The sequence below is a fragment of the Pristiophorus japonicus genome, chromosome 8, assembly GCF_044704955.1.
Source record: "Pristiophorus japonicus isolate sPriJap1 chromosome 8, sPriJap1.hap1, whole genome shotgun sequence".
NCBI classification, from domain to species: Eukaryota; Metazoa; Chordata; class Chondrichthyes; family Pristiophoridae; genus Pristiophorus; species Pristiophorus japonicus.
In genome coordinates, this window is record NC_091984.1 from 119680850 (window position 1) to 119697194 (window position 16345).

The 16345-nt window shown below is 42.2% G+C and overlaps 1 protein-coding gene across 4 annotated transcripts in view; it reads left to right on the forward strand.

Annotated features, from left to right (window-relative positions):
• Nucleotides 1–16345, forward strand: part of LOC139268732 (flavin-containing monooxygenase 5-like) — a 141965-nt gene that overhangs the window by 110009 nt on the left and 15611 nt on the right. For all 4 annotated transcript variants that reach the window (XM_070887362.1, XM_070887361.1, XM_070887360.1 and 1 more), the window contains 2 exons: nucleotides 4508–4673; nucleotides 9817–9959. In XM_070887362.1, the coding sequence (XP_070743463.1) occupies nucleotides 4508–4673; nucleotides 9817–9959 (309 nt within the window). The remainder of the gene's footprint in view (nucleotides 1–4507; nucleotides 4674–9816; nucleotides 9960–16345) is intronic.

The following is a 16345-nucleotide window of genomic DNA, read 5'->3' on the forward strand; positions in this document are numbered from 1 at the left end:
TAGAAAACCATCCCTTATGCACTCCAGGAAATCCTCCTCCACCGTATTGCTTCCAGTTTGGTTAGCCCAATCTATGTGCATATTAAAGTCACCCATTATAACTGCTGTACCCTTATTGCATGCACCCCTAATTTCCTGTTTGATGCCCTCCCCAACATTACTACTACTGTTTGGAGATCTGTACACAACTCCCACTAACGTTTTTTGCCCTTTGGTGTTCTGCAGTTCTACCCATATAGATTCCACATCATCCAAGCTAATGTCCATTCTAACTATTGCATTAATCTCTTCTTTAACCAGAAATGCTACCCCATCTCCTTTTCCTTTTATTCTATCCTTCCTGAATGTTGACTACCCCTGGATGTTGAGTTCCCAGCCCTGATCATCCTGGAGCCATGTCTCCGTAATCCCAATCACATCATATTTGTTAACATCTATTTGCACAGTTAATTCATCCACCTTATTACGGATACTCCTTGCATTAAGACACAAAGCCTTCAGGCTTGTTTTTTTTTTAACACCCTTTTTCCTTTTAGAATTTTGCTTTACAGTGGCCCTTTTTGTTTTTTGTCTTGGGTTTCTCTGCCCTCCACTTTTCCTCATCTACTTTCTGTCTTTTGCTTTTGTCTCCTTTTTGTTTCCCTCTGTCTCCCTGCATTGATTCCCATCCCCCTGCCATATTAGTTTAACTCCTCCCCAACAGCACTAGCAAACACTCCCCCCTAGGACATTGGTGTCATCACTATGTGTCCCCTGTATTTCACTTGGGAGCCCTTGTATTCTAACTTATCGAAGTTTAATTTGATGTCTCTCTGCATCTCTGCATGAATTTGCATAAGTCATGATCGTGATTGGCCTCACCGCGTCCAGTGATCAACATATCTGGGTAGAAATTGCGATGTCCCGGGCCCGTACGCAGTTTCTACGGACCCGGGAAGGTATCAGAAAAGCCGGTTTTCAGTGCGCAATGCGCATGCGCTGAAAACCGGCTTTTCCGATCTGTCAAACTGGAGAAGCTGTCAAGCTTGACAGATCGTAGACATATCGGGAGTTAGGACAGTTGTTGGGCAAGATTGCGGGATTTACGCATATCTTGCCCAGCGAATGTCCTCAAAAATCTTGCGCCTGAAAAAGCAGGTGCATAGCCTACTTTTACAGGCGCAAGTGTTTTAAGACATACAAAAACACGATAAAATTAAATTATAAACACATAGTTTATTGTTAAAAACCTTCCCCACTACTGTAAGTTTATTTTTAACCATAATTTTAAAAACTTTTTTAAAAATCCGGAAAATATTTTATTTTTATAAGACATAATAACTTTACTTTCAATTAATTTTAAAGATGTATGGTCTGTTTTTTTTATTATTTTGTGTGTTTGGTTTTGTTCACATTAATAGCACTGACAACTCGTAGATACGTGCGTCTCAGTGCTATCAACCTGTGAAATACTTACCTGATTGGCTGAGCAGTCACACATGACTGCATCTTCTGTGTGGGATGGGAGTGCGCTTCACAGTGCGGGAAGAGAGGGCTTCCCCACCGGAATCCAGGGCGCTTCCTAGACCACCAGGTACTTTTGTAAAAAATCTCCAGCGAGGAGGCAATTGCCCGCGGGAAGATCCCCAGAGGAATTTCTGGGCCATCATCTCCAATCTTGTAGACTCCATCAAGACCCTCGAGGTTCTGGTCTAGCTTTTGCAGGAAGATTTCCGGGGCAGGGCTGATGCCAAATGGCATTCTATTATATCTATATCGTCCCCATGGAGCCTGGAAGGTCGTGAGGTAGGAGGACTCTGTGTCCAGTTCACATTGCAAGAAACCCTCCTTGCAGTCTGCGTTAATGAAGATCTTTACACTTGACATCTGTGGCAAGATGTCATCGATCACAGGAAGTGGATAGTGTCCACGTTTCAGGGCATTGTTCCGATGTTGAGGGTCGATACATACTCGTATCTTTCCATTTGGCTTTTGTACAGTCACTAGACTGGATACCCAGTCCGTCGGTTCAACAACTTTTGTGATGATTTGTCGTTCTTCCAAACGATTGAGTTCCTCTTTCAGCGTTTGGTTGATTGCTATTGGCACCCATCTGGGTGGCATTACAGCTGGTGTCGTGATTCATTAAGTTCAAGGTGAACTGTCCCTGGCATGTGTCCAAGTCCCTTAAACACATCCGGATACGCATTGTTGACATCAGTTTTTGACACTAGCGAGATGTTTGCCTTGTTTGTAGTTTGCGATTCGTGTGGTTCGTTTACCGTCGCGATATTCTGATGCTGCACTTTTATCAGTTATAGCTGTTGAATAGTGCGTGAGCCAATCAGTGGTGCACTTTGGCCCTCAATGATCACAAAGGGCACAACGTACTTTTGCTTGTTCTTTGTATTTTCCAGTGGCACATTACAAGTCCCCACCACTGGAATGGTTGCATGGTTGTTGTACAGTAACAGTGTTGTCTTAGATTCTTTTATCTTTAAGCCTTTTGGTAAGTATCTAAGAGGTAGCACATTGCATGTGGCCCCACAATCTATTAGCATTTTTACCATTTGACCTTGAATGGAGAAGGTAGCCATAATCTTGTTGGGATACTTTCTGTAGCTTTGTCCTTGCAACTTTACCAAGCATCTTACAGTCATGACTTCAAAATCAGAATCATAACTCTCTTCATATAGTGCAAGAACTTTTGGCTTGCTCTTATATTTCGGGTTATGTGTAGACTTCTGCTATTCATTCTGCATACACTTTTGAGAAAAGTGATGTAGTTTGCCGCAACTTGTGTAGGTCTTCCCATATGCTGGGTATTTCGTTTTTGACAGCTCATGTATTTTGCCACAATATCTGCAAGTGTTCGTGAACTCTTTGTCTGTGAATTCTTTCTTTGTGGGTCGGGGTTTCTGTCTGACAGCTTTAACATCTTCAGAGTCTGTTTTAGTGAACTTCATGGATTTCATTTGCATAACTGTAGCTGTGGTCTCTGTAGCTTTACAGAACATCACACATTTATTGAGTGTTAGGCTTGATTCTTACAACAGCCTCTTACGCAGCGTGTTATCAGATGTTCCGCAGACTATGCGGCCTCTGATGAAATCATGCCTCAAATTGCCGAAATCACATGATGATGCTAGCTCTTTCACTTTCAGGAGATATCTGTCAAACCGCTCGTCCCCTTGTACACAGTTGTTAAACTGGTACCGTTCATAGATGATGTTGGTTTTACCTTTACAGTACTCTTCCCAGAGCTTCAAAATAATCTGTTTCCTGCTTGTCTTCCGCTGATTGGTTGGGAAGATTATTGTGGATATCTAGGGCATCGCTGCCAACGGCAGTGATAAACGTTGCAACCCTAACTCTATCTGGTTTTTCCATAATATTCGTAATAATTTCATAGCTGTCCCACAGTTGTTTGAATTTTTTCCAGTTGGCTTTCAAATCGCCAGTCACCTGCAAAGGAGGTGGGAGAGGAATGTGCGCGGGAGTTGGCACCGTGGTGGTCATAATAGCTCGCTACAGTTTAGGACTTTGAGTTTGTCACACACATGTATACAGTTCAAATACCCAGAGGACTACAACAAGTCTAATAGTAAAATATTGTGGTCATGTAATTGTAAAAATACTTTTCCAATCGAGGCTCTACAATAACTTATGCCACTTTAAATTTACTTTACTAATGCCTCTAGATTATTTTACAAGCTTATGACTATATCACCCTTCACAGATCCACGCACAATGTGTAGGAAGCACGCTCTGCACTACGCTGCTTAACGTCGATTTCGATCGGCTCGCAAAAGTCTTACAGTTCCAATAATTCGGTCGTAGATGCGTTCAATGAAAGTCTCCGCTTCTGACACCATGTATTTTATCGTCTCTTGAACATTCTTAGTTTAACTTAACTCTATTTATTTGGGAGATCTCAGACAACCATGTGGAGCTTAAGATGGCGTTCCTTCCCAGACACATTCTCTCAAATACAGCTCCCTATACCTCCTAGCTGGAGGGCGCTATACAGTATCTCGTTACAAGTTGTCACTGGAAACAGGTCTGTGGTGGCCACCTGTTCGACAAATCCTAAATGGGGCAGGGAGCCAGATTAGGCTGGGACAGCGCTGAGTCATAATGTTCACTTTGTTGCTGGTGGAAACTCATTGAAAACATGAATAGCCTCAGTAGGTAAAGGTCTCTCCATCGCAAGACCCGGAACCAAAATGGGGGAACAAAATGACTTTAGCTGTCCAGTGTAACGGTGGACTGTGTGGGTCAAATACAGACAACAGCTTAAGCAGGTCACTTATTCAGGGACTGAGGCACACAGCATCCAAAGAAAGCAGGAGACTGAAGGATGAAGTCTAGAAAAGGTCCACCATAATCATTTTTAACTCCATTAACCATGTTGAAATTCCCATTTGTCCAGTATCTTGTTCCAATCTCTGAGAATCCTAGAGGAAGCTTCGTGGTACATTTAGCAATGACCTTCCTAAACTGTTCCCTCTCCATTCCATTCCTGTAGACCAACGTATGCAGCATAACAAAGTGTGCGGATTTCTCCTCCACTGGCCAGTGGGACGTTGTGACGAGAGACGCCGAGGACAACTTGGAATCGGTTATTTTCGATGCCATTCTGGTCTGTACTGGTCACCATGTTAACCCCCATTTGCCTCTGGATTCTTTTCCTGGTGAGAGAGTAATGATTATCTTCATCAATTAAATCACATGTTGAGGGTATTCAGCTGAAAACAAAATAACATTTTACACACAGAGTATAACATGGTCCACAACATGTTACAGGGCATTAAAAGAGAGGCTAGCATTTATACAGCGCCTTTCACAACCTTAGGACATCCCAAAGCACTTTATAACCAATGAAGTACTGCTTTTATGAAGTGTAGACACTGTTGTAATGTAGGCAACGCGACAGCCAATTTGCACACAGCAACCTCCCACAAACAGTAATGTGATAATGACCAGGCTTTTGATAAGGTACCACTTGATAGACTAATGAATAAGGTCAGAGCATGGAGAGTCAGGGGACAAGTAGCAGAATGGATAACTATCTGGCTGCAAGACAGAAAGCAGAGTGTCATGGTTAAAGGGTAGCTATTCAGAGTGGTAGGAGGTGGGAAGTGGGGTCCCACAAGGATCAATGCTGGGACCACTGTTGTTCACAATTTATATTAATGATCTAGACTTTGGAATCAAAACTACAAATTCTAAATTTGCAGATGACTCCAAATTGTGGGGGGAGGGGGGATAGCCATTACTGAGGAGGACTACAACAAATTACAAGACGACATTAATAAACTTGCAGAATGGGCATGTAATTGACAAATTAATTTCATCATGGATAAGTGTGAGGTGTTACATTTTGCTAATAAAAATAAGGAGGTCACATATTACTTGGAATAATGGGTAGAAATGCAAAGAGATCTTGGAGTACAAATACACAAAGTTGTGACGCAGAACAATAAGGCTATTAAAAAAAAGCCAGCCAAGCACGAGGGTTTATTTCTAGTGGATAGAATTGAAAAGTGGTGAAGATGTGCTAACCTTGTCTTGAACCTTGGTTAGACTACACTTGACTTCACCATATTGATACAAAAAGATTTACAAGGATCATATGAGGGTGAACCTATCAGGAAAGGACGAACAGCCCGAATCTCTTGAAAAACGAATAGTATAGATGCATTTAAGGGGAAGCTCGATAAGCATATGAGGGAGAAGGAAATAGATGGAAGGGAATAGAGGGTTATGCTGATAGATGAGGAAGGATGAGGCTCAAATGGAGGATTATCACCAGCATGGACTGGTTAGGCTGAATATCCTGTTTCTGAAATCTATATTCTATATAATTCTATGTAGGTAATATGTTTCTTTTTAATGATGTTGATTGAAGGATAGATATTGGCCACAAATTCGCTGTGCTATGGATTTATTTACACCACATGATGTTTTATTCAAATGCTGGCACCTCAGTCCTGTACTGGAGCATCGGCCTAGATTTCTGTCTCTGGGGTAGGACTTTGAACCCACAACCTTCTGACTCTGGCGAGAGTGTTACCCACTGAGCCACAGCTGACACTAAGGCACTGATTGTTCTCCAGGTTCATTAGCACCTCCGCACCAAGAGGAGAAAGCTACCTCACCTATAACACACAGCAGAATATAATGTTCGATATGTGAAAACTTGGTGATTTCTTGGTGGTTTTTCCTCCTTTTTTTATCATCAGGCCATTTCACAAGTATTGAGATTTATTATACCAGGGACTGCCAGAAACTACCCTGCTATCTGCAAATGATTAGTTCATGAGTGTGGAATGTCTCAACAATTCCCATCGTCTCAAGTTGCAGTTGCATGCTATAAAACTGGTTCTAATTACATATTGCTCCAGCACTTGGCTGCTTTGTGAATTTAACCCCTTGTGCTTGCCTTCTGTTTTACCCTCTCAATAGCGCAGATCTTGTCCTTCTGGCTGCGAATGTTCTCAGACTGCTCTGTTGTCTCCATTTGGCAGTGCACCGAATCCAGATGGAGGAGGTCTGGCAGTCCAGGGCACCCTCAATCACATGCTGAATTCAATTCAAGCAATGCCTTTCATTAGTCCAATCGTGACTTCGGCAGAAATTCACACTCGAATTATCCGCAAATTTGAATTAAGCAACAAATTTTCAACGGGATACATTTTTGGTGCTGTTTCAATTCGTGTCAATGAACAACTTGAATTAAACAGATTTAAATTAAAAGCAGTAGACTGTATAAAAATTCAATGAAGAAAGATACAGTGCCAGAGTTGGTTTTGGCTAAAGAACAATAAATAGCCTGAATGTAGTAGAATATTGGGGTGGATTTTCAACCTGCCGCCCAGTTGTAAAACTAACGTTGCAGACAGTGTCATGGATGAAGAAAAACATTAGCTTGAAACCAAAGTCTAATAGGGAGGCATATCATAGAATCATAGAAAATAGGTGCAGGAGTAGACCATTCGGCCCTTCGAGCCTGCATCACCATTCAATATGATCATGGCTGATCATGCAACTTCAGTACCCCATTCCTACTTTCTCTCCATACCCCTTGATCCCTTTAGCCGTAAGGGCCACATCCAACTCCCTTTTGAATATATCTAATGAACTGGCCTCAACAACTTTCTGTGGTAGAGAATTCCACAGGTTCACAATTCTCTGAGTGAAGAAGTTTCTCATCTCGGTCCTAAATGGCTTATCCCTTATCCTTGGACTGTGACCCCTGGTTCCGGACTTCCCCAACATTGGGAACATTCTTCCTGTATTTAACCTATCTAATCCCGTCAGAATTTTATATGTTTCTATGAGATCCCCTCTCATTCTTCTAAACTCCAGTGAATATAAGCCTAGTCGATCCAGTCTTTCTTCATATGTCAGTCCTGCCATCCCGGGAATCAGTCTGGTGAACCTTCGCTGCACTCCCTCAATAACAAGAATGTCCTTCCTCAGATTAGGAGACCAAAACTGTACACAATATTCAAGGTGTGGCCTCACCAAGGCCCTGTACAACTGCAATAAGACCTCTCTGCTCCTATACTCAAATCCTCTCGCTATGAAGGCCAACATGCCATTTGGCGCCTTCACCGCCTGCTGTACCTGCATGCCAACTTTCAATGACTGATGTACCATGACACCCAGGTCTCGTTGCACATCCCCTTTTCCTAATCTGTCACCATTCAGATAATCTGCCTTCCTGTTTTTGCCACCAAAGTGAATAACCTCACATTTATCTACATTATACTACATCTGCCATGCATTTGTTCACTCACCTGACCTGTCCAAGTTACCCTGCAGCCTCTTAGCATCCTCCTCATAGCTCACACTGCCACCCAGCTTAATGTCATCTGCAAACTTGGAGATATTACATTCAATTCCTTCGTCTAAATCATTAATGTATATTGTAAATAGCTGGGGTCCCAGCACTGAACCTTGCGGTACCCCACTAGTCACTGCCTGCCATTCTGAAAAGGACCCGTTTATTCCTACTCTTTGCTTCCTGTCTGCCAACTAGTTCTCTATCCACGTCAATACATTACCCCCAATACCATGTGCTTTAATTTTGCACACCAATCTCTTGTGTGGGACTTTGTCAAAAGCCTTTTGAAAGTCTGAATACACCACATCCACTGGCTCTCCCCTGTCCACCCTACTAGTTACATCCTCAAAAAATTCTAGAAGATTTGTCAAGCATGATTTCTCTTTCATAAATCCATGCTGACTTGGACCGATCCTGTCACTGCTTTCCAAATGCGCTGCTATTACATCTTTAATAATTGATTCCAACACTTTCCCCACTACTGATGTCAGGCTAACCGGTCTATAATTCCCTGTTTTCTCTCTCCCTCCTTTTTTAAAAAGTGGTGTTACATTAGCTACCCTCCAATCCATAGGAACTGATCCAGAGTCTATAGAATGTTGGAAAATGACCACTAATGCATCCACTATTTCTAGGGCCACTTCCTTAAGTACTCTGGGATGCAGACTATCAGCCCTGGGGATTTATCGGCCTTCAATTCCATCAATTTCCATAACACAATTTCCTGCCTAATAAGGATTTTCTTCAGTTCCTCCTCCTCGCTAGACCCTCGGTCCCCTAGTATTTCCGGAAGGTTATTTGTGCCTTCCTTAGTGAAGACAGAACCAAAGTATTTGTTCATAAAAACTGACTGCAAAAGCTTCTATAGATATGTGAAGAGAAAAAGATTAGTGAAAACAAATGTAGGTCCCTTGCAGTCAGAATCAGGTGAATTTATAATGGGGAACAAAGAAATGGCAGACCAATTGAACAAATAGTCTGCATCCCAGAGTACTTAAGGAAGTAGCCCTAGAAATAGTGGATGCATTGGTGGTAATTTTCCAACATTCTATAGACCCTGCAAGCTTACTCTCATACTCTATTTTCCCTCTTCTAATTAACCCCTTTGTCCTCCTCTGCTAAATTCTAAATTTCTCCCAGTCCTCCGGTTTGCTGCTTTTTCTGGCCAATTTATATGCTTCTTCCTTGGATTTAACACTATCCCTAATTTCCCTTGTTAGCCATGGTTGAGCCACCTTTCCCGTTGTATTTTTACGCCAGAAGGGATGTACAATTGTTGAAGTTCTTCATAAAATTAAAGCTCGTAATACAGGAGGAATCCAAAAAGCAGGGAAGAGAAGCAAATCAAGGAGATTAGAAGGACTAATTGAGAGTTAAAAAATAGACTGGCAGTCAATATAAAGGTTAATAGTAAAGCGTTTGAAAGCAGGAAGATAGTTTTAAAAGGTGTGGGACAGGATAAGACAACTTTATAGTAGAACATGCAGAATGTCTAGAGATACTTGACATGTTTTGCATCTGTATTTTGAAGGGTAAGTAAAGAAATAAGGCAGCAATACTGGAGGAGGATGAGAGAGGGCCATTAACTGATGTTAAAAAGGAAACTACTAAAAGTACCTTAAATGGGATTTAAGGTTGATAAGTCGCCAGGATCAGTCTAGCACAGGTAGATTGAAGCTGATCAATCACAGTACTTGAGGAGGAATTAGATAAAGAACAAAAATATTAAAGGGAATAGGAAAAGAGTAGAGAAATTGGAATTGGAGAAGATAGATTAGATGGGGCAGCTAGCAGCTGCAGATACAATTGGCCAATTAAGCTCCTCCTGTGCTAAAATCACTGATTCTATGACTATTTCCTGCACAGATGAAAACACAAATGTACAAATTATTTTAGCCTGTCTATATCAAGCTTTTTATTACAATACAGAATTGTATATTGAGCAAGTAATAATCTTCTTGCTTTGTGTCTCTCATTTTTGTTAGGCATAGAAAAGTTCGAAGGTCAATACATGCACAGTAAGGAATATAAAGATCCTGTAAGGTTTGAGGGAAAGAGAGTGATAGTAATTGGAATTGGAAACTCTGGGAGTGACCTTGCAGTTGAAATCAGTCGACTTGCTAAACAGGTAATGACCAACACAAAAAAACGATCTCTCCTTTCAGAACTGTTGAAAATAGTTACCATCACTGTGTTTGTAAAAGAATCTGCTGTCTTTTATTGAAACCTATCTGCAACTCAGCTGGTGCTGTTCCAAACCTGATGTGCTATAATCTGTTATAGCAGCGCCTCTTCTCTACCGCCCCTGCACACTCTCATCATCCTTCTGGTCACATGGTACAAGGCTGCACAGCAAACTATGATGTCTGTAGTGTGACAGCAAATAACAATGAACATTTACATAGGAACAGGAGTAGGCCATTCAGCTCCTGGAGACTGTTCTGCTATTCAGTAAGATCATGGCTGTTCTGTATCTAACTCCACCCATCTGTCTTGGCTCCATGCCCTTTTATACCCTTGTCTATAAAAGTCTATCCATATCACATTAATTGAGCGCGTGTCTACTGCTTTTTGTGAGAGAGGTCCACACTTCTACAACCTGTTCCCAACTTTTCTCCTGAATGGGCTGGCTCGGAGTTTAAGATTATGTCCCTTTGTCCTAGACTCACCCACCAGCAGAAACAAATCTCTCTCTCTACCCTATCAATTCTTTTCAAAATCCTAAACACCTCAGAGCAGGAGTAGGCCATTTAGCCTCTTAAGCCTGTTCTGCCATTCAATGAGATCACGGCTGATCTGTGACATAACTTGCCTTTTCCCCATATATCCTTAATAACTTTGGTTAACAAAAATCTATCAATCTCAGATTTACAATTAACACTTGACCTAACAACAATTGCTGTTTGTGGAAGCAAGTTCCAAACTTCTACCACCATTTGAGTCCTGAAAGGTCTGGCTCTAATCTTTTGACTATGCCCCCTAGTCCTAGACTCCCCAGCCAGTGGAAATAGTTTCCCTATCTACCTATCTATTCCCCTTAATATCTTGAAAATGTTGATCATATCACCCCTTAGCCTTCTAAATTTAGGGAATACAGCCCTCATTTGTGTAATCTCTCCTCATAATTTAACTCTTGGAGTCCGGGTATCATTTTGGTAAACCTACGCTGCATTCCCTCCAAGGCCAATATATCCTTCCTAAGGTGAGGTGTCCAGGACTGCTCACAATGCTCCAGGTGTGGTCTTCCCAGGCCTTTGTATAGCTGCAGCATAACTTCTACCCCCTTGTATTCTAGTTCTCTAGATATAAAGGCCAGCATTCCATTAGCCTTTTTGATTATTTTCTGTTCCTGTTTATGACATTTTAATGAAGTATGCACCTGTACCCCCAAGTCTCTTTGGACCTTCCCTGTTTTTAGCCCTTCACCATTTAGAAAATACCCTGTTCTATCCTTTTTATGCCTAAAGTGGATGACCCCACATTTGCTTACATGGAAATCCATTAACCACAGTTTTGCCCATTCACTTAATCTATCGATATCCCTTTGTAATTTTATGCTTTCATCTACACTGTCTACACTATCTTTGTGTCATTGGAAAATGTGGATATAGATCTTTCTGTGCCATCATCTAAGTAATTAATAAATACTGTGAATAGTTGAGGCCCCAACACACATCCCTATGGGACACCACTAGTCACATCCTGCCAATTAGAGTACCTGCCCATTATCCCTACTCTCTGTCTCCTGCCGCTCAGCCAGTTTCCTAACCAGGTCAATAATTTGCCTTCAAGTCCATGGGCTTTTACCTTAGTTAAAAGTATCTTATGTGGGACTTTATCAAAAACCTTCTGGCAGTTCATATAAATAGCACCCATAGACATTACCTTGCCCAATACTTTAGTCACCTCTTCAAAAAATTCAGTCAGGTTTGTCAGACATGACCTACCTTTCACAAATCTATGCTGGCTCTCTGATCAATTGAAAGTTTTCAAGGTGTTCAGTTACCCTACCCTTATTATAGACTCATATTTCCCCGACAACAGATATTAGGCTAACTGATGTATATTTCCCTGGTTTCCCTCTCTCGCCTTTCTTAAATAGAGGAGTGACAGGCACAATATACTAATCTAAAGGAACAGTTCCTGAATGGAGAGAACTTTGGCACATTATAATTAGGGCACCTACAATGTGCTCCCCGACTTCCTTTAAAACCCTGGGATGGAAATCATCTGATCCTGAGGATTTGTAACTCTTTACTGCCATTATTATCATCAATACTGTTATTTTACTTAGGTTAATTTTGGTGAGTCCCGATTCAATATTAGTTTCCTTGGGATATCCGGCATCCTATCCTCTTCCTTTACTGTAAATACTGATGCAAAGTAATTATTCAACATTTCCGCTATTTCCTTATTATCATTGACAATATCACCGATATCAGTTTTTAAAGGGCTCCTGACTACTCTCTTTTCCTAATGTAATTATAAACATTTTTTGTGTTGATTTTGATCTTCCTTTTAAAAAAAAAAGGAGGGAGAGAGAAAACGAGGAATTATAGACCGGTCAGCCTGACATCGGTAGTGGGTAAAATGATGGAATCAGTTATTAAGGATGTCATAGCAGCGCATTTGGAAAGAGGTGACATGATAGGTCCAAGTCAGCATGGATTTGTGAAAGGGAAATCATGCTTGACAAATCTTCTGGAATTTTTTGATGACGTTTCCAGTAGAGTGGTCAAGGGAGAACCAGTTGATGTGGTGTATTTTGACTTTCAGAAGGCTTTCGACAAGGTCCCACACAAGAGATTAATGTGCAAAGTTAAAGCACATGGGATTGGGGGTAGTGTGCTGACGTGGATTGAGAACTGGTTGGCAGACAGGAAGCAAAGAGTAGGAGTAAATGGGTACTTTTCAGAATGGCAGGCAGTGACTAGTGGGGTACTGCAAGGTTCTGTGTTGGGGTCCCAGCTGTTTACATTGTACATTAATGATTTAGACGAGGGGATTAAATGTAGTATCTCCAAATTTGCGGATGACACTAAGTTGGGTGGTAGTGTGAGCTGCGAGAAGGATGCTATGAGGCTGCAGAGTGACTTGGATAGGTTAGGTGAGTGGGCAAATGCATGGCAGATGAAGTATAATGTGGATAAATGTGAGGTTATCCACTTTGGTGATAAAAACAGAGAGACAGACTATTATCTGAATGGTGACAGATTAGGAAAAGGGGAGGTGCAACGAGACCTGGGTGTCATGGTACATCAGTCATTGAAGGTTGGCATGCAGTTACAGCAGGCGGTTAAGAAAGCAAATGGCATGTTGGCCTTCATAGCGAGGAGATTTGAGTACAGGGGCAGGGAGGTGTTACTACAGTTGTACAGGGCCTTGGTGAGGTCACACCTGGAGTATTGTGTACAGTTTTGGTCTCCTAACTTGAGGAAGGACATTCTTGCTATTGAGGGAGTGCAGTGAAGGTTCACCAGACTGATTCCCGGGATGGCGGGACTGACATATCAAGAACGACTGGATCAACTGGGCTTGTATTCACTGGAGTTCAGAAGAATGAGAGGGGATCTCATAGAAACGTTTAAAATTCTGATGGGTTTAGACAGGTTAGATGCAGGAAGAATGTTCCCGATGTTGGGGAAGTCCAGAACCATGGGTCACAGTCTAAGGATAAGGGGTAAGCCATTTAGGACCGAGATGAGGAGAAACTTCTTCACCCAGAGATTGGTGAACCTGTGGAATTCTCTACCACAGAAAGTTGTTGAGACCAATTCACTCAATATATTCAAAAAGGAGTTAGATGTAGTCCTTACTACTAGGGGGGATCAAGAGGTATGGGAGAAAGCAGGAATGGGGTACTGAAGTTGCATGTTCAGCCATGAACTCATTGAATGGCGGTGCAGGCTCGAAGGGCCGAATGGCCAACTGCTGCACCTATTTTCTATGTTTCTATGCACCGTTGAGCTGTTAAATAATTCTGGCTCATTACTCGTTACTAAATCTGATATGGCTTTTCCCCCCTGTTGCCTCTAGAAAACTATCCCAGACACACACAAGAAATTCACTACCTTTCTGACAGGTGCTAGTCTGTGTAATATACTTGGGTAGAACAAATGAAGGACAGAGACACGATGAGTTGCTAGTCAGTGTGCTTGTTTTATTAGGCCAGAGCAAACTGAGCATGCTCATACCAAACCATGTGATAATACATTACAGTTTGCTTATCCCAATCTATATGAAAGTTAAAATCCTCCATTAAAACCGCTCTGCCTTTGCTACACATTTGTCTAATCTCTGCATTTATACAATCTCGCATTTCACAGCTGTTACCTGGGGGCCTATACACAACACCCATTACAGTTTTAAATCCTTTCCTGTTTCTTAGTTCTTTCCATGAAGTCTCCACTGCCTGCTTACCTCTCATTATATCCCCTCATATCATTGAAGTGATTTCATCCATAATCGCTAAGGCCACTCCTCCCCCTCCACCATTTTCCCTATCTTTCCTGTAGACCTTATAACCTGGTATATTTAGTTCCCAGTCCTGACCCGTTTTACAGCCATGTCCCTATAATGGCTACCATGTTATACCCTCCAAGTTGAATTTGTGCCTGCAGTTCATCCAATTTATTCCTTATACTCTGTGCGTTTGTATAAAGAACGCTTATTTGGGCCACACCTCTTAGCCTATCCTTCAGCTCTAATGTTTTACTCATACGTTTCTGATTTATCTCTCCAGGCTTAATCACTTTACATCTTTTAGTTTTCCCTTAACCTTCTATATTCCAGGGAATACAAGGCTAGTTTATGTAATCTCTCCTCATAGTCTAACCCTTATTACATTTTGGTGAATCTGCGCTGCGCTCCTTCTGAGACCAATCCATATATAATTACTATGGTGTGGTGCCCAGAACTAAGGACAGTACACTAGATGTGGACTAACCATTGTGTGTGGTAATAAAAAATATAGGGCCCGAACATGGTAGAAGCCAAGGCCCGCCCGAGTGCTGCCCAAACAACAGCCGATGGCCGCCGAGAGACCGGGTGGTACTTTGCCAGGAAGATCCCTCTAAAAGATATGCCAGTACCGTCCAGCGGCCAAACAATGGCTTACACCGTCAATCTGGGCGGCAGCGGGCGGGAACTCCCAATCACGGTGTCAAATGCGTTCCTCGCCAAAGTGCCGCCGAGGATTGAGTCGGGTTCGGGACGGGGGGGTGGAGGCGGGGGGGAGGGAAACAGCTAAAAATAAAAATAGTCACAATAAAAAAAAAAAAATTTCAGGATCCCCATACAGGTAATACCCTAAAATAAATAAAATCGCTAACCTTTTTTTGCAGTTCTTCATACTTACCGTCGGGGTTAGACCTGCCTCAATGCAGCAATCCTTCCCCCTGCAGGTCGCTGACTCCCACCCGCACCAATGTGCCAGCTCGGCAGGCGGGAGGTTATTTACATGACTTGGCCACCGGAGGCTGTCAGCGGGCAGTACGCCCCTCCCGCCGGATGCAGACCTGGAGGAATCTGTCACCGAGGGGAGAGCGACTCAAAAAAAAACTCAGCGGCTGCCGGCGGCAGTGGGTAGTAAGGTCACCCATTCCGGCCCCATAGACTCCAATGATCAAATACCAACAGAAACCATTGGAAACTCAAACTCTGTATAAAGTGTGATAGAAAGTGGTAACTAAAATGGCTGCTTGTTTTGTATTCTCCCTACCTTACCCTCGCAGCATCCACCATTGGGCATCCACCATTTATTTAGATTCAGGAAAGTAAGGATTGTAGGAGTTACCCAGATTTGGAGATTAAAAATTAGTGCTGCAGATGCTAGAAAGTTGAAAGAAAAGTGGAAAATATCAGAAATGAGCTGCAGGTTGAAAGCAAAGGACAGTTCGTGACCCAGTTCTGTTTCAGATCCTGATTGACTTGCTGTGCATTTCTAGTATTTCCTGTTTTAACCTGGGTTAGACTAATTTCTCTGATCAGCTATCTGATAACTGTTCCCACCTTTTGTTGCTGTACTTTGTAATACTCCTACAGCACGTACAGTTGAACTACAACAAATTTACAGCACAGAAACAGGCCATTAGGCCCAATAGTTCCATGCCGGTGTTTATGCTCCACACAAGCCTCCTCCCACCCTTTTTCACCTCACACTATCAGCATATCCTTTATTCCTTTCTCCCTCATGTGCTTTTCTAGCTTCGCCTTAAATGCATCTGTGCTATTCGCTTCAGCTACTCCGAGTGGTACCAAGTTGCACATTGCAACCACCCTCTCAATAAAGATGTTACTCCTGAATGATGATGATTATGATGATTGGATCATCTTATATTTATGGTCCCTAGTTTCAGACTTCACACAAGTGTAAACATATTTGCTAAAAAGTGGAAACTATCGCCCGATTATAGCCCATTTATTGCCGATCCAACTTTCAGCACACATGAATGTGCTGCATCGCCCGGCCTAATTTAAGAAAAAATATGACATCATGCATGTGCAAGGCCGAGA